This window comes from Diabrotica virgifera, chromosome 7 (genome assembly GCF_917563875.1).
Source record: "Diabrotica virgifera virgifera chromosome 7, PGI_DIABVI_V3a".
Classification (NCBI taxonomy): Eukaryota; Metazoa; Arthropoda; class Insecta; order Coleoptera; family Chrysomelidae; genus Diabrotica; species Diabrotica virgifera.
In genome coordinates, this window is record NC_065449.1 from 3,516,375 (window position 1) to 3,535,404 (window position 19,030).

The window sequence follows — 19,030 nt, forward strand, 5'->3', positions numbered from 1 at the left end:
AGATTACATTTCTATTATAGGTACAATATTTTAAAGTTAGTAAGGCGTATATAAATAAATCAAAATAAGACTGAAATAATAAGATGAAATAGTAAAGTAACGTTAAATTTTTTTTATATACCATTTAATAGAAGTTTAGGTAATATTTAGCTTAGCTTAGGACTTTTAGGTAGATACGAGATTTTTAGTTAGGTATTCCCCCGCTTATATGAGATGCCTATAGGCACTAAAAGACTATTTAAAAGTAAGGATCAATTTCATTCACTTTGGACACTGTTTTGAGGAAGTGAATTAGTGAACGAAAAAAAAAAGGACGAAAAGACACGACGTGAAAGTACGTGAACTAGTAATAGGTTATAAAATACCAGTTTAGTATAGGGAAAATATGAACTTTTGTGTAAAATAGGAAAAAGAATATACATGTTTAGGGAAAAATTGATTGATCTGAAATGTAATGTTACAGTTAGTTAGCATAGTTAGGAAATTTAATTTTTCAAAATAGTATTAGGTAACCATAAACATTTTTGTAAAAGGGAAAGAGGAGCATCACATATTAAAAATATGTAATTTTAACAAAACGGGGAGGTGTGGTATTATAATATCACCCTGTACAAAATATGTTTAAAACTCATTCAAAGTCATTAATCCATGTAGTATCTGTTCTTGTATCAATAACCGCAAGTAACATTGAATTGTCATGTTTTGTTATTATTTAAATGTGTATATAAACATTAACTCGGTGGAGAAAGATTATTGTACTCAGTATTTAATTGTTGTAGTAGGTCGTTACTGTTAAATGTAAACATATTGTTATGGTTAGTCGTTGATGGAGGTGATTGTAAATATAATGTATTTGAACCAAACAATAGAGTTTTAATTAATTGGGACCAGAAGGCATAACATCACACTATTTAATACATGGCGTCAGACCTTAAAAAACGACCTTAAAGAAAGGGTCATTATATACATGTAGTACTAACGCGGCGTTTTAGACCCATAACTTGACATTCTCCATCATTTACGGTCCTTAGTTTCTCCTTTCCACTCGCTCAATTCTTTCTCTTTAAGGTCTCTGCTTCAACTAACCATCTATTTCTTGGTCGACCTACTCTTCTGTTGTTACCTCTGTCTGCATTTACTAATATTTTAGGTATTTTTTCTTCTTTCATTATTTCTAAATGTCCCAACTATCTGAATCTTGATGCTCTTACTACTTCTGATAACGCAGGTTCTTTAAAAAGATTCATGATGTCGACATTGGTTCTTCTTCTACATATCTCCCTCTCTTTAACACCTCCAAAAATTCTTCTCAAAATTTTCTTTTTCCATACATTATTTTTTTTTCTTGTTTTTGATTTAACACCCATGTTTCGCTTGCATAGAGGACTGCTAGGTCTCAAAACTGTTTTGTATAATGTATTTTGCTAACTCTTACTACCCATCTAGACACATATTAAACAGGGTTGTAGACAGGGGCCCCCCTGCTTTATATAATTAAAGCGGTTATCGAAAATGGCAAAGAGAGCCGAAACGTTTAAGCAATAATAAAGAGTTTTATTTATAACAGATCGACAAAACCCAGGAATTCAAAAAGTTTCTATTTAAAATTTCACGGTCAGGAAAAACAAACAATAAATATTTTATATAGGTATTTTATACTGAATGTAAAATTTATTAGTTTCCCATAATGTATTATGCGATTTGCACACTATAAACTTTATTGTGTGTGTTTATAAGTTAAAATGTAACCAGAGCGGTATTAAAAATATTTTTTTTTATTTTTGTAGTAAAAAATACTGCGTAATTCAGCTTGCCAAAAATAAATGCGTTAAGTTACGCATATGGATAATAAATTTAAGATTTATTTTGCGATCATATTATAATAAAATAATACGATTTTGTTGAGTTATCGTGTCGACAATATTTTACCTTACAACAGTAAACTTTATGGATAATTTGGTCTTGAAATTTGCGATATTTATGTATTATTTACGATATGATTAACTATTTAGACGGAAAATAAGCCACAATTAAATTGATAAAATAATTTTATTAACGTTTCGAAGCCCAAATCGGGTTTCGTTGTCAAAATACAAAATACTACTAAAGTACTAAATACTCAGTAGTATTTTGTATTTTGACAACGGCATCCGATTTGGACGTCGAAACGTTAATAAAATTATTTTTTTCAATTTAATTGTGGCTTATTTCCCATCTAAATAGTTAATCATAAAAAATGCCACAAGGAAATAGCTTCAGAACAACATTTACGATATATTCAAATACATTTTATAAATTCCATGTCAAATATACCTTAATAAAATATTGTTCTGAAGCTATTTTCTTGTGGCATCTTAATGTAATTTACTATTTTTATTGGGAATAAGCAACAATTTTACTTTAAAATAATATGAGAAATAAAATGAGCAAAATAACAATTCACTATCACAAAATAGGCAAAAATCTTCAGGTAAAATATTCAAATAAGTTAAATAAATGTCGTATCAAACAACATACCAAATATTGATAAAGTAATTAATATAAACAACATGAAAAACTGTTTTACTACACTCTTTGACAATCATCTACTAAGTCCTCTCTTTAATGGATTAACTGCGCTAGAAAATAAAAAACATTCTACTAAATTTAAATATGCAAAAGGAACAAAAAAATTACTGTCTAGTTAATCCACCTTGGTTTGAACATGTTTAAGCTGCAGACTGCACAAGAATATTGAGTCATGTTAAATATTTAATCATAAAAAAAATAATGAAATATGCACTGAACTGAAATTTATTCAACCAACGGCATATTTTCGGCACTTTCTTTGATGGATTATTTACTATATTTGCAAACAAAAAAATCACCGACAATTTTAATCAAAACAGCGGATTGGGTAGTTCTAAAAGGGGAATTGTATGACAGCACCCAAGCGGTAGATTTATAAAAAAAAATTATTAGAGGTATTACAAATCTCAGTTATATGTAACCAAAGTATTGAAGATTTTTATGTCAGTGCTTAATTTTTCTATTTCTGTTTTAGATGCCTTCCGTCGTGGTAAGCGAAGTACCATACGGAGCAAGCAGTAGCAGTAAAGATGATTCGAAGCCGCCATACTCGTATGCGCAGCTTATAGTACAAGCAATAGCAAGTGCACCCGATAAGCAGCTTACCTTATCCGGAATATATAGTTATATAACAAAGCACTATCCTTACTATCGTACGGCCGACAAGGGTTGGCAAAACTCAATTAGACATAACCTTAGTCTTAACAGATATTTTATTAAGGTGAGTTCAAATTTATATAATTATCAGTGTAATGAAAAAATTATCTATATTCGTCTTCTTCTTCTTATACTTGTTGTAGATATATGTCGATCTGTTAATTGCGATGTTGAAGTATTTCTTGAGAGGTAGACTGCCGGTTATCTCTCCATGTTTTTTGGTGGTCTCACCAGTGGCTACTGGCTTTTTTTATTATTTATTAAATTAACAATGCACCTAATCCTAAGATTAACCAGCATTTTACATTTAACTTAATCTACTACTGTATTGTCCTAGGTATTCCCAACGGTTCACCTTAGAATTTAATAATAATTATTGTTGCACACATCACTCTTGTGCCTATTTTCATTGCCCGAATTTAAACTGACACGGACATTTATAGATTTATCACTATCACACAAGTTCAAAAGGTTTGGTGCGTTTGAGCCTGCGAACTAGGTCTTGATTATCTAAAAGTTCTAACACTTCCCTGTTTGTATGGTTGTGGAGTCGTTTTTCGTGACCCTTAACAATCTTTTTTATTTCTTCTTTGATTGTTGCTATACGAAGTTCCCGATGTAGGTCTTTGTTGCGGATATACCATGGAGCGTTGACTATGTTTCTTAGTATTCGGTTTTGGACTCTTTGAAGGCAAGCATAGTTACTCTCACTAGTACAGCCCCATAACTGTAAACCATAGGACCATACTGGTTGGAGCATTTGTTTGTAAACTAATACTTTCTTTTTGATTGTAAGTTGTGAGCTTCTACCTAATAACCAATATAACTTCTTGTACTTCAGTTTTAGTTCTTCAGTTTTCTTTCTGATATGTTCCTGCCACTTTAATTTGCTGTCCAAATGTAGCCCTAGATATTTAACTGTTTTCTTGTACGGAACGATTTTATTGTTTATTCTAACTGGGTGACTATTTATTTTTTTGTAAGTGAAATCGATATGGGCAGATTTCCCTTCATTGATTTTTATGCGCCATTTATTATTCCAAGTGTTTATTTTGTTCACTGCATTTTGGAGGTGTCTAGTAGTTTCTTCGAATGTTTCACCGACTGCTAGTATTGCAGTGTCATCTGCAAATGTTGCCAGTTTAATATTTTCTGTAACAGGTATATCACAAGTATATAATAAATATAGTATGGGTCCTAGAACACTGCCCTGTGGGATTCGTGCTTAAGCCCTGGGGTTTTCCTTCTAGCGCAATTCTTGGTAGTATGTGCTCCTTCATTCTTTTTACATGACTGAACCATTCTCTTCATCTTTTTCTACCCCATTTTACTACATCTTGCACGCTACATTGTTCCTGGATGATGTTGTTTCATATTCTATCCCTTCTTGTCTTCCCTTCAATTGCTCTTAGTGTCTTCATTTCGGCTGTTCGTAGCATGCTTTTGGTTTTATTGGTGTCTTCTCTTGATTCAATACCATAGGTCATAACAGGTCTGATGCAAGTTTTATAAATTTAAACTTTGCTGTCCATTTCCATATATGGGTTATTCCACACCACATCTTTCAAACATCCGGACATGACTGCGGCCTTGTTTATTTGTCCTCTTAGGTCTCTGGCTGGGTCATGATAACTTGATAAATCAACACCTAGATATTTGAACTGGTTTAGCTGTTCTATGGGTTTCCCCGTTACCACGAGCTTGCATCTAATTGGATATTTCGCAATGGTTCTGGCCCCACGTTGGGCGCCAGTGAAACAAGTAAGCGATGGACTACCCCAGCTAATTGAAATAATATTCGAAAATATTACCTCGATCATGCAAAATAGCCATCGCTACACCCTTAGCTTAGCTCAGTCTCTCAAAATTCGGAATGGAAGCAAACAAAACAATATTTTAACCAATCATGTTTATTGTTCATAAAAATATAATAAAAATGTGACTTATTAATTGCATTAACAAATATATTCAAATTCTTGCCTTAAACTAACAATTTGTAGATTATACTTATGGCTTTTGGTATCTGATGGTAACTTCTTGATGTCGAATGGTACTGCTGTAAACTTCTTGTAGGCCTGGGCGGATGTTCGGCCCTAGGATGATTTGAATAAAATGCCAAAATTATTTCTTTAAGAAATAATTTTCCCTTCCATTTTGTGTCTTCGGGTAGGGATGAAGTGACACTGTCATTTAAAACGACATTTGAAATGACGACCAAGTACTTTAAGTTAATTAGTTAATCCCAAATTTTATTCAAGGTCGGTCTCGAGACTCGACTATAAATAAGAGCATGAGTCCACTGTGACCGAGTCTGTATCCTAGTTGTAGCGATTCCACATCTTCTATTATTTCATCCATCAGCATATTGAATAGAAATGGGCTGAGGCTGTCTGTAAATAAATTAAAGATAAAATCATTGCGATCGCATTTCTGAAATGATTTTTAATAATTTTAGGTACCGAGAAGTCAAGAAGAACCAGGTAAAGGTTCGTTTTGGAGAATTGATCCTCAGTCTGAATCGAAATTAATTGAACAGGCATTTAGAAGAAGGAGACAGCGAGGCGTCTCGTGTTTCCGAGCACCATTTGGTTTAAGTTCCAGGTAATTATCGTTTATTATATGTTCATAAAATTTTTAGATATTTTTATCACCCGTCAAAGTGGCCACAATTTTTTTTTAAGCGTAGCTACTTTACTGGCGTTGTATTACTTTTTCTCTATAGTAAAATACTCAGGCAATCGCCACGAAACTAGCGTCACGAAATAGTTGGGAGAATTCATTTACGCTACGAGGTTAGTCCGTTATACAACATGTAATTTTTTTCAATTTTATTAAAATCTATAACAAAAATATTAACTAATATTGATTTTATGTACTTTCGAGTGTATAGTCTAAGAGCTAGAGCCGAAAAATCATCGTCATAAGTAATATGGAGTTTGGCATGTGAAATGTGTCTATTGTATATTGGTAATTATGACCTCTTTCAGGCTGACACCTCAGTGGATACAGGAAGTAGCAATAAGGGATGAAAGGGGAAAGTTAGTGTAGTCTTTAAAGGTTTTCACCTCCTATTTTGTTAAAGCTCCACCGATTTGAATGCAAATTGGTGGCTAGTTAGAGCATAAATAGAAATGATTTGGTGCCAACTTGCACTTTTACCCTGGGGGTGAATACCACCCCTTCTCTGGGGTGAAAACAATTTATTGTACCCATTATTGGACACCCCCAGTTTCTGGACATATTCAGTTTATATTGATAGAAAAAATTCAATTAAATATCGAAATAATATAAAAATAATATTTTACTAACATACAATTAATTAATATGTTCTTTTTATCATCCGTAACTTCACGCATATGTTCTTAAATAGACAAAACTTTGATGTTTAATAACTCAAAAAGTATTGATTTATTTTAATAACATGATATAACAAATTTTACTTAAAATTTGTCCCTCTATCGATTTGTGGGGCTATTTTTAATAAAATTGTTTTCACCCGCGGGAAGGGGTGTTATTCATCACCAGGGTAAAAGTGCAAGTTGGCACCTCCTCCTCCTCCTCGAGTCGTTTCCTCATTGCTGAGTGTCGTCATTTTCTATAATACGAGCAACTATCTCTTTCCATCGGCTTCTGTCCTGAGCTTCCCTCATGGATTCAGAGAATGTTTTTCCACTGGCTTTCTGTACTTGATCCGTCCATCGAGTAGGTGAGCGACCTCTACTTCTGCGCCCTTCAACGTTTCCCGAAATTATAAGTCTCTCAAGATTATCATCACTTCTTCTTGCAATATGGCCGAAAAATTTTAAGACGGTGGAGAGGCAAATAGAGGAAAGTCGAGTCTGAATATTAAGCTCTTGGAGGATTGAGTGATTTGTTCTGTGTTCCGTCCATGAGATCCGAAGCATTCTTCTCCAGCACCACATTTCAAAGGCGTCAATCCTTTTTCTGTCGTCCGATTTCATGGTCCATGTTTCGGATCCGTAATTAAATATTGGAAAAATTAAGGCACGTACTAATCTTATTTTGGTGTTCTTCGACAAGGAGCGATCTTTCCAGATTTTCGATAATCGACTCATAGCGTTTTTGGCCATGCCTATTCTCCTACGTATTTCTGTTTCACAAGATCCTGTATTACTGATGTAGGATCCTAGATAATTGAACTCGTTAGCCACCTCAAACTGGTCTAAGGCTCCTGTTGTCTGAAGTGAATTTGAATAATCTACTATCATAATTTTTGTTTTTTGTTTATTTATCTTGAGACCACATCTATTGCTTTCGGCTTCCACTAGCTGCAGCAGACTGGACATTTCTTCTTCGGATGCAGTTATTAATGTTGTATCATCTGCATATCTGAGATTTGAGATCTTATTTCCTGCGATAGAAATACCGCCATTCCATTTGTCGAGTGCTTTTCTCATTATATATTCCCCATAGAAATTAAAAAGACTTGGAGATAGAATACATCCTTGTCGGACTCCTCTACCTATTTTAAAAGGATCGGACTTATGGTTTTCAATTCTTATTCTGGTTTCACTGTTCTCATATAGGCTTTTCACCAGAGCTGACAGATAATCAGGAACCCCCATCTCATGTAGAACTTTCCACAAAACTGTGGAAGTTGGCACCAAATCAGTTTTATTTCTTGAGGTATGCTCTAACTAGTCACCAATTTTCATGCAAATCGATGGAGGTTTAACAAAATAGGAGGTGAAAACCTTTCAATTACTGCACTAACTTTCCCCTTTCATCCCTTATTGCTACTTCCTGTATCCACTGAGGTGTCAGCCTGAAAGGGGTCATAATTGTCAATATACAATGGACACATTTCGCAGAAAAAACTCGATATTACTTATGACGATGATTTTTCGGCTCTAGATCTCCGTCTAGTACAAGAAATTGTTAAAATAAATCAATAAACTTTGTAAATCGATGATTGTAAAAAAACGTAGAATAATAAATAAATAAATAATAAAATTGGTTTATTGAATTTTAGAAACGTTTAAATTTTGAAAATACCGAAAATATACTGTACCACTTTTTTTACTTCTTACCAAGCTTCTGCCAATTATTGCTATAATTTTTCCAAACAGATTTAATGACGCTATTAAACATTATCAAACAATCTGGCTTTCAAATCAAGGTTGTCAGATATATTTTCTAAAATTTCCATGTTTTTCTGGTGCTCTTAGAAACATAGTATGGAAATATTTTTTAAATAAATAAATAAATTTAAATCTATAAATGCATTAGTAGGTATTAAAGTAGGAGTTGTTCACCATTTCTGAAAAAAATACTATATAAATAAAAAATTAATTAAAAACAAATCGATACCTCAGTTTCATAGGGACATGAGTAAAAATTTAGAATTTTGAGAAAATCACAATCAATGGTTTAATTCTACTTTTACATGAAATTTATTAGTCTCTTCCACACCGGTCCTAATACTATATATAGTTGTTACACTCTCATACATGTCTCTCACAATCTTTACATATTCACCAGGGGCTCCTTTGTTATTTAATGACCACAGAACTTCTCGAGAAGAAAGCATATGAGAGAAGTCTCATATGCTTTCTCAAGATCAATGAATACCATATGAGCGTTTGCTTCTTTATTCTTGTATTTTTCCATCAACTGTCTTATAATGAAAATTGCATCTGCTGTTGATCTGCCTTGCATAAAGTCAGACTGATTATTGGATATTTTGGTTTCTTTACATATCCGTCTATAGTCGGTTCGCTAAACTCAGACACAACCGGCTAGTGATTTTAGTAAGTAATTTTGCCAATTTTGTAAAATTGGCAAAGAAATAATTACTAAATAGTTAATAATTACTAAATTCCGGATTATAAGCATGACAGAAAGGTCAAAATAAGCACTTATATAAGCAAAAACTAAGCAAAGTTTTTATGAAATAAGCAAGGTTTAAGAAAAAAAAAACGTGTAATTAAGCATGGATATAATGATATAAATATGAATAAAAGACATTAACATTAAATTACATTTTAAGAGAGGATATATATAACGGGCCAAGTGACAAAAAATCAATATTTTTGTTTTTTCCATTATAATGGATGAGAAAAGTGACAGTTGCATTGGAAACAGCTCTAAATAAATTCAACAGGTAGCGTCCGCCGTTAAGTATTGATAAACTCATTTTTCTCGATTGTGTAGGTATTTTTGTCACTTGGCCCGTTATATATCTCCACTTTTCATTTATTTTTAATTATCGTATTATTAACAATAAATAAAAAAATTACCAAAGTGTTACGCCGTAATATAATAAAAAAAAAATCGAAAAATGATTAACATATAATATATTTTTTATTCATGGCCATTAGCATAAAAACAATTAACAATATGTTTTTCAAAATTTTCGTGTAAAAAGCTACTTATGTCTTCTATCTGTATATGTACATATATTTATACGTAGAAAAAGTTCTTTCAACATCTGCAGATGTGATTGGTGCGTATTTAAATTTAGACAAATGTACCGGTACTATTTTACAACAATATAATAAATTTGGGCTGTCTGCAGACAAATATTAGTTTATTACATGACAGGTATAACGATGGGCTTTCCCGTTTATCTTCTAAGCCTAGGGGATTAAAATTCTTATGGTTTATTGAATTATTAGAGTTTTATAGCTCTGTATACTTCATAGAATTTTGCTTAAGACAGGAAGTAACATGAAATTTCACTATAGTTTATCGTAAGAAGTAAAATAAACAAAGATAAGCAACATATCTTTAAAACAAGCATTTTTACTAAAAATCCTAATTATAAGCAAAAAAAAAACAAAAAAAAGCAAAATTCTTATAATCCGGACTTTAATAATTACTAAATAGTTAGTAATTTTGCCAATTTTGGCAAAATTGGCCAAAAATAAAAAAGAATGTGTGTGTACTTTGTACGCACGTAAGAAGTTATACTTCTATTATAATATAATTTCAACGAAATAAATACACCTACTTAACAGTTACAATACAAAAAATTAACAATAATTACCAAAAATGAACCAAAACTTAACAATGCTAAATATTAAAAAAAAAAGAAAAAAATATGAATCGTCCGGGATTTGAACCCGCAATCTCGCGATTTTTTGATCTCTGGTCCAATGCTCTACCAACAAGCCCATCAAGCCGCATGCTAGTTACCTTTCAGATATACATAATTATACATCACGGTGACAAGTGAAATATAAAAATAGATGTTTTATTATTTTACGCCCAAGGAAGACAAATCCAAAGACACAAAATTATAATAAAAAACCTTTTAAACCACCTTTTTCAAATTGCGCAAGTTGTATTATTAATATTAATGTTAATAAATGAAATATAAATATTTTGACGTTTCACAATTTGACACTTTCAACTTCACTTTTAACTGCAGTGCCTTAAAAATTTTAAAGCACTAGTGCCTTAAAGTAGCATTTTTAACGCTCCTATGGAGTCCTAAAAATTGCATTTTTAACACGTTTGTAGAAAAATATATTTAAAAACACTAATATATTCTTTGCACACCTTTTCTGGACTGATACATACATAAATTAAAACATTTTGAAGTTTAACTTCAAAAATATAATATGAAAACTATTTAAAAAGGCAGTATAACTATTAACTAACCTTTGTTGTTTCTCTTCCCACAAATTTTAAAACGCAACAACCATACATAACCAAACCGTCAACCGTCCAAACCACAGCTGCGCTACAGCTGCCATATTGGATAATTTTTGACATGTCATTTGAACATCCAATCAGAACATAGTTATAATGCGCATGCGCCCGGATCGTAGGTTTTAACATATAAAAATTCACCCTCATATCGCGCGTAAAGAAGTATAACTTCAAAAATAACCAACTAAAATCACTAGCCATTTGTGTCTGAATTTAGCGAACCGACTATATCAATTACTTTCTTCCATATTTTCATAGTGTGGCTAAGTAGTTTTATGGTCCTGTAGTTAGTACATTGTTGTATATCTTTCTTGTTTTTGTAAACAGGTACTAACATACTGCCTCTTCATTCGTCTGGTATTTGTCCTCCAACTTCCATAATTCTATTAAATAAACCTGTTAGTCAATTTGTTCCTGTCTCTCCTAAACTTGTGCTCTCCACACTTCCTCAGTATAATATCATCTGGTCCAACTGCTTTTCCTTTATTTATTTTTTGAACTGAACCACTTCCTCGTTTGTTTTTTTATTCATGTAAAAAAAGTCACTTGGCGTGAAAGAAGAAGTAGCCACGTAACAGAATGTTACACTGCTTTGAAATCAATTTAATAAACAGGAACTCGTTTCCAATAACTTATAACTTTTACAAAACAAATATTTATATGAAATGAGTGAAAAATAATTTCGACCACGAATTAAGTAATCTGTTAACCGAGGTACATAGTACCAAGCGGTGCCGCTAGGAGAACATTCCAATAATGCGTCGCAGATTACTTATATGAAACGTGGTCATTTTGTACTCTAATACAGAGTATAGTATGACAAGAAAGAAAATAATCGTTTCGTTTTGATTCAATTCGAGTCTCTTGCCATCTGACACCTGATGTTTCGGAATCTATTCCTTGTCAAAGAGGCTTTGCAATAAGACTGAATTTGACCATAACGAAACGAAGAAGATGGTACAAATATTAAAATATTTGCACCGGAGTATGGTTAGACTATCCTCTAACGGGGAACGATGAAATGAGTGGAACATAACTTCGACAGCATATTAAGTATGATACAATTGATCAAAATAATGGCATAACCCAGAAATCCAAAGTGAAAGTTATCCTCCAACACCAAATTGTTCTATATGGTCCACATAATGTTCAGAAAATAGTCACACCACTTTGAGCGTCGGGTTTAGGGTTGGGGGGAGACGCCTGGCGGCGCCGCTGGTGTACCTCGGTTAACAGGTTAGGGACCGTTCAAGTATTACGTAACGCGGGGGGGGGGGGGAGGGGGATTCAAAAATCTTCAAAAATTGCGTTACGCATTAGTTAAACGCCCATTAGAGTGCGTTACGTAGGGGGGAGGGGGGGTCAAAAATCTTCAAAAATCGCGTTACGTAATACTTGAACGCTCCCTTACTTGATTCGTGGTCGAAATTATTTGTCACTCATTTCATCGTTCCCCATTAGAGGATAGTCTAACCATACTCCGGTGCAAATATTTTAATATTTGTACCATCTTCTTCGTTTCGTTATGGTCAAATTCAGTCTTATTGCAAAGCCTCTTTGACAAGGAATAGATTCCGAAACATCAGGTGTCAGACGATGGCAAGAGATTCGAATTGGATCAAAACGAAACGATTATTTTCTTTCTTGAAATATTTATATGTACACATTCTTACATCTATACTAATAATATGTTGTAACATTTCAGAAGTGCCCCTGCTTCTCCTTCACACGTTAGCATGTCGGACATAATGACGCCAGAGTGTTTATCGAGAGAAGGTTCCCCTACGATGGAGCACCTCGTCGACATCAGTCAGTCTGCACCAGGAAGTCCCGGTAATCCGGTGACCGCATACGCTGGCTCTGGAGGTATGATAGGTCATCAACAAATGTCGGCATTGGTAGGTGCCACTAAGGCTAGATTATTGTTGCCTCATCCTGTTGACAATATTACAGAAGTTACTACTTCCAATGGGCAAGAATATAGAGAAGGTATTTGTTGATTCGCACTTAAATTTTAATACTAAACATATTAACCTGTGATCGGCACTGCTTCAGAATTACTCGAAATCGGTACAGTGTTAGCTTTAATCTAACATACTAATGTCGCCTATTTATGTTATCTTGGTATTTAGCTCTATTTTTTATATTATATATTCTTTTCTTAGCAGATTCCGATAATAAAATGCAGAAACTAATGAATATATGGGTAGAATAAATTAAAGAACTAAAAATGAAAATAAGCGGGGTAAAACTAAGATAATTGATGGATTCGACCGTTACTTGATGGAAGTTCATTTTATCTCACAATAAAACACTGAAAACGTTTGTTTTCTATACTTCCACAAAATTTATTATAACTATGTGACTACAGCTGTTTAGGCAGAGTGCCTTTCTCAACTGATTTAGTTTACTATGGGTTTGCTTTTTTAAAGTCTTTAACTGAACAGGTTGAGGAGTGGGGAGCTGTTTGTCTCGAGTTGGTCATTCAGAATTATATCTGTATTTTTCAATTTATTAATTTCCATTGATTCTAATAAAGATAGTTTAAGGCCTTTATTTTGAATATGCAGAATTTGAAACTGTTCAATAAAAGAATGATTATGATCTAGAAGGTGAAGTGCGTATGTAGAAGTGTCTGTTTTTCTATTGTTGAAAGCACTTTTATGTTCTGCTATCCGTTTGTCAAAGGTTCTGCCAGTTTGACCGATTTAAGTTTTCGGACAGTCACAAGTTAGTTTGTAAACACCACTCTGTAGTTGTTTTCTCTTTCGGCTCTTATTGTTCTTAATATGTTTGCTTAAGTTGTTGTTGGTTCTGAAAGCTGGTGTTATTCCTTTCTTTTTTATGTATCTGGCTATTTTTGTTGTTATCTTGCCAGTATATGTGATAGATCAGAAGGTACTGGGTTCTTTCTGTGGTGGTGGATAGACTAATTTCAGGACTTTCTTATGGAGTTTTTGGTTTAAAATTTTGTTAACTGTTTGTTCGTTATAGCCATTGTTTACTGCTATTTGTTTAATGATGTTCAGTTCTATCTCGGAAGTTATTTTTTGACATGAGAATTTCTGTCAGTCTATGTATCATGCTATGGTAGGCTGCTAATTTGTGTTGTGTAGGATGGGATGATGACTCAGCTTTCAGAACTAACAACAACTTAAGCAAATATATTAAGAACAATAAGAGCCGAAAGAGAAAACAACTACATAGTGGTGTTTACAAATTAACTTGTGGTGACTGTCTGAAAACTTACATCGGTCAAACTGGCAGAACCTTTGACAAACGGATAGCAGAATATAAAAGGGCTTTCAACAATAGAAAAACAGACACTTCTACATACGCACTTCACCTTCTAGATCATTTTCATTCTTTTATTGAACAGTTTCAAATTCTGCATATTCAAAATAAAGGCCTTAAGCTGTCTTTATTAGAATCTATGGAAATTAATAAATTGAAAGATACAGATATAATTCTGAATGACCAACTCGAGACAAACAGTTCCCCACTCCTCAACCTCTTCAGTTAAAGACTTTAAAAAGACAAACCCATAGTAATCTAAATCACTTGAGAAAGGCACTCTGCCGAAACAGCTGTAGTCACATAGTTGTAATACATTTTGTGGAAGTACAGAAAATAAACGTTTTCAGTGTTTTATTGTTAGATAAAAACTCAGATAATGATAATCAGCGACAAAGAAGATATAAGGAAGCTAATGAAATAAAGATAAAATGTAAAAACTCAGAATTGGAAATAGTTACAACTTACGAATACGTGGAAGTAAAATTACTAACGACGGAAAAATAGACTGGAAAATAAGTAATATAGCAAATAAATCAAACAAGTTATACTACACGTTAGCCCCAATACTGGGAAAGGAAAACTTCCACGAGAGACAAGGATAAAAATATATAACACGATAGTGATACCGACTGTACTCTATGCATGTAAAAACTGGACAATTCTGGAAAAACATAAAGAGTAAGATAAATGCAATGGAGATAAGACACCCAAGAAAGATAGTTGGAAAGACAAAACAGGATAGATTAAGGTTGATCTGAACCCCCCAAAAATAAACTACACATTCAAAACATTTGAAAAAAATTGAGAAGAGATATGTGATCACTACAAGTATTTTGACAAATTTTGAGCAAACTTCATGTTTTCGTTTTCGAAAAACTCAAAAAACTCCTTTTTTCCAAGTATAAAGCGGGAAAACCAAACATACAATTTTGGTAATTTTCTTACAGCATAAAGATATAATCCTAGGAAATACCTATGAATTTTTTTTAAAGTTTTAAATACATATATAGTTTTGCCACAGTAGGAAAAAATAATATGTTTCAGCTTATAATAAAGCAACCGGTAAGAAATTGGATAAAATTTTAATAACATATATAAAACTGTAACAATGGAAAATATTTCTAATAAAATGTTGAATATTTTTTCCTAAACATATGAAAAATCTCGTTAAATAAGAATTATATCTTGAATTGCCGCTATCAAATTGTGTCACCATGAACTGGCTCCCTCTAGAACATCGGTATAAAATTAATCGGTACATTACATTGTTATTAGGCCTTGATAAAATTACTGTCTAAACAATTTGGCAACACAGCCAATTGAGCCAATGTGTGTAAGGATAGAAAAGTGTTCAGGTTTCTATATTATTACTGAGTCATCATGTAGAAATCTACAATTAAGTTGAAAATGTTACCACAGTAACATGCTATAATAGAGCCATCTCTAGGATCAGAAACAAATTAATTAAGGGTTTATATCAACCTTAAGCAACGAGAGTATTAGGAGAATGGCCAACCAAGAACCAATACTGAATAAAATAGCAAAGAGACAAATGAACTGGTATGGACATTTGATGAGGATGCAACCCAACAGAATTACAAGAAAAGTCCACGAAGCAAAGAACATCGTAAAAAGAAAAAGACGCAGAACAATAAAGAAATGTATACAGCAACTAGTAGAGGCGGACAAGTTAAACCAAAGTCACTCGAGGAATTGAAAATAATGACAGGAAATAGAAAAGAATGGAGGAGATGGGTGAGTGGAAATTAGAATAGCTAGCCCAAATCCGACATCCTGATAGGGTAAAAGGAAGGGGGGGGGGGGGGAAAGAAGAAAGATAGAAATAGTGTGGTTGTTTTCAATAAGTATTAAGTATATTTATTAGAAAATTGAACGACTGGTATAATCAAATCTAATTTAGTGTCACTGTTACAAGTGAAAACTGTATGCATTTTGTTTAAAGATTTTATTCAACAACTGTTTAAAAGAACAAAACCTAACAAGCTATTAGTTCAGGAATTTTCTTCTCTGTTACAATTGGCGCAAGTTAAAACTGTTTCAGAAGTAAAAAAAATAAAAACCTTGTAAAAGGTATATTTAAAATCCCTAAAAAGGGCTATATTACAACAAAACGTTTTCGGAATCAATATTCCATCATCAGTGTTATCACAGGTTTACATGCTTTAAGCCACCAAAATGTACGGGTAAAAACCCTTGAGTTGATTTTAAACAGTTGAGGTTACATTATATTATCCGATTTTAAAGGATGTTAAAAATATTTCCAGATTAACCCCTGGCATCACATGACATCAACCATATTGGTTGGAAAATTTGAAGGTAGGACCTTACATGGCAGAGTTTAGGTGACAACTGAGAAGACTGTTTCAGAAGTATGCTCTTTACATAGAGGTTTCAAATGTGTATGACATCGGTGCTGAGTAATTCTCTTTTTTTCCTTTCGGGCAAAAGAAACATCGAGGTTTCGCATTCACATCATTTGGTTTTACAAAAAAACATTTCTAATTTTTTTTGCCTTAGAGGAATTGGCAGTGGTATAATGCTTGACCGACGAATAATATGATGCTTCGTAAGTTGTTTGGCAAGACCTGTTAGATATGTTCTTCGTTTGAGCTTGTGTTTGTGTTTCTGTAGTAAATAATTTGTGAATTTATGCCAGCAGTATTGAGTAAAGAATTAATAAAAATTAATGCGAGTTCCTATTATACGCCAATGATTGTAACACAGTATATTGAAGATGTTGATATTTCAAAAAAAACCCACTGGCCTACTCAAAGTCCAGACCTCAATCCTATTGAGCATGTATGGAGTCTTCTCAAAATACGTGTAAGACGTCGTATACCTGCTCCAACAGCATGTGAAGAGCTTAGAATGGCTCTCATTGAAGAATGGATCACTTGTTTCTAAAGAGACATGTTCAAAACTTGATCAGTTATATGCCAAATCGAATGAGGAGTGTCAGCAGAACCGTGGTGGCAACACACATTATTGAAAAAAGTGATATGTACTCATCTGTTTTTGACTTTATCATTGAGTTCTTGTCCTGATTGTAACTAATGGCACAGTTAGTGTCACTGAATAATTTACACCTTCATTTTTATATTGTAATACTGTAAAATCTCAGTGTTCTACGGATTTACTAATTAGTGGCCCATTTTCTCTGATGCGCAGTGTAGTTTCTTAATTATATACAGTGTGTCTGCGTGACTTGGAACCATATGGGAAACTTTTTTTAATATTAATTTTACGAAAAAAAGTTATTCTTCATAAAGTTCTCTGCATAGTCTAAAACCTAAGATGCAATCATCAGATATCAAATTTTATCAATAATATACGAGGATATTCAAAAATATGAATTTCGCTCAAGAGTAAAGTGCCTTTATATTCCACAATATCAAAAATTGTTATTAAGAAAAGTTGTTTATAATTAAAAATTATATTATAATATGCATGTACACTTTTTGTGAAAAAAAAATTTGAAAATTTTCCTCAAATTATGGATACCCAACATCATTTTTATGTATTTAAGATAACTCCGTTATTATTAATTTTGCGAAAACAAGTTATTCTTCATAAAAATATCTGAATAGTCAAAAAACTAAGATGCAATCATAAGATATCAATTTTTTTCATTTTTATACGAGTTATGCCAAAAAATATGAATTTCGCTCAAGAGTAAAATACCTTTATAGTTCACAATATTTCAACTAGAAGGATGCAACTGCATATTGAAACATAGTTTTTAATTCTGAACAACTTTTTATAATAACAAATTTCAATATTGTGAAAAATAAAGGTACGTTCTTCAGCGAAATTCATATTTTTTGACATATGTTATATAAAATTGATAAAATTTAATATCTTATAATTTTATCTTAGTTGTTGGGCTATACAGAACGTTTCATATAAAATAACTTTTTTTCGTAAAATTAATAATAACGGAGCTATCATAAATAAAAATGATGTTGGGTGTCCGTGATTTGAGGAAAATTAAAAAAAAAATTCAATTAGAAGAGTGTAAATGCAGATTATAACATAATTTTTAATGTTGTTCTGAAGCTATTTCCTTGTGGCATTTTTATGATTAATTATTTATATGGGAAACAAGCCACAATTAAAATGAAAAAAATAATTTTATTAACGTTTCGACATTATTTTTTTAATAATTTTTTTTTAATAATTTTTAATTACAAACAACTTTTCTCAATGACAATTTTTGGTATTGTGAAATATAAAGGCACTTTACTCTTGAGCGAAATTTCATATTTTTTGACATACATCGTATACTGTTAATAAAATTTGATATCTGATGATTGCATCTTAGGTTTTAGACTATGCAGAGCACTTTATAAAGAATAACTTTTTTCGTAAAATTAATATTAAAAAAAGTTTCCCATACGGTTCCAAGTTACGCAGACACACTGTATAATAACTAGAAAATATTATTTATAAGATGACTACATATATTTATATATTTTGTATTATATACTTTGATGATTTTTTTAGAAAAATTCAATATTGAAGAAAGGTCAATGTCTCCAGGAGGATTTTCATCACAACCTGTTATAGTTCAAGCTGCAAACTATGCTTACAGGTATGTCACATTTGAATTATAGAGTGTGTTAATTTGACTCGTTGACTCTAATAAAACTTTAATATAACCATAAAAAACCAATAAAAAATATTAAATTACACCCTTTTTCATAATAAACTAAAAACTATAGTGACTGAGTCCTTGTCAAAGTCCGATATACAGAAAAATTTGAAAGTTAAAGGTATTTTATTGTTCAACATACTCTCCTCTTAATTGGAT

The 19,030-nt window shown here is 32.3% G+C and overlaps 1 protein-coding gene across 1 annotated transcript in view; it reads left to right on the top strand.

Moving 5' to 3' along the window:
• Nucleotides 1-19,030, top strand: part of LOC114328731 (forkhead box protein K1) — a 109,262-nt gene that overhangs the window by 65,228 nt on the left and 25,004 nt on the right. The window contains exons 4-7 of the mRNA XM_050656570.1: nucleotides 3,044-3,289; nucleotides 5,681-5,826; nucleotides 12,608-12,891; nucleotides 18,724-18,811. Coding sequence (XP_050512527.1) covers nucleotides 3,044-3,289; nucleotides 5,681-5,826; nucleotides 12,608-12,891; nucleotides 18,724-18,811 — 764 coding nt within the window. The remainder of the gene's footprint in view (nucleotides 1-3,043; nucleotides 3,290-5,680; nucleotides 5,827-12,607; nucleotides 12,892-18,723; nucleotides 18,812-19,030) is intronic.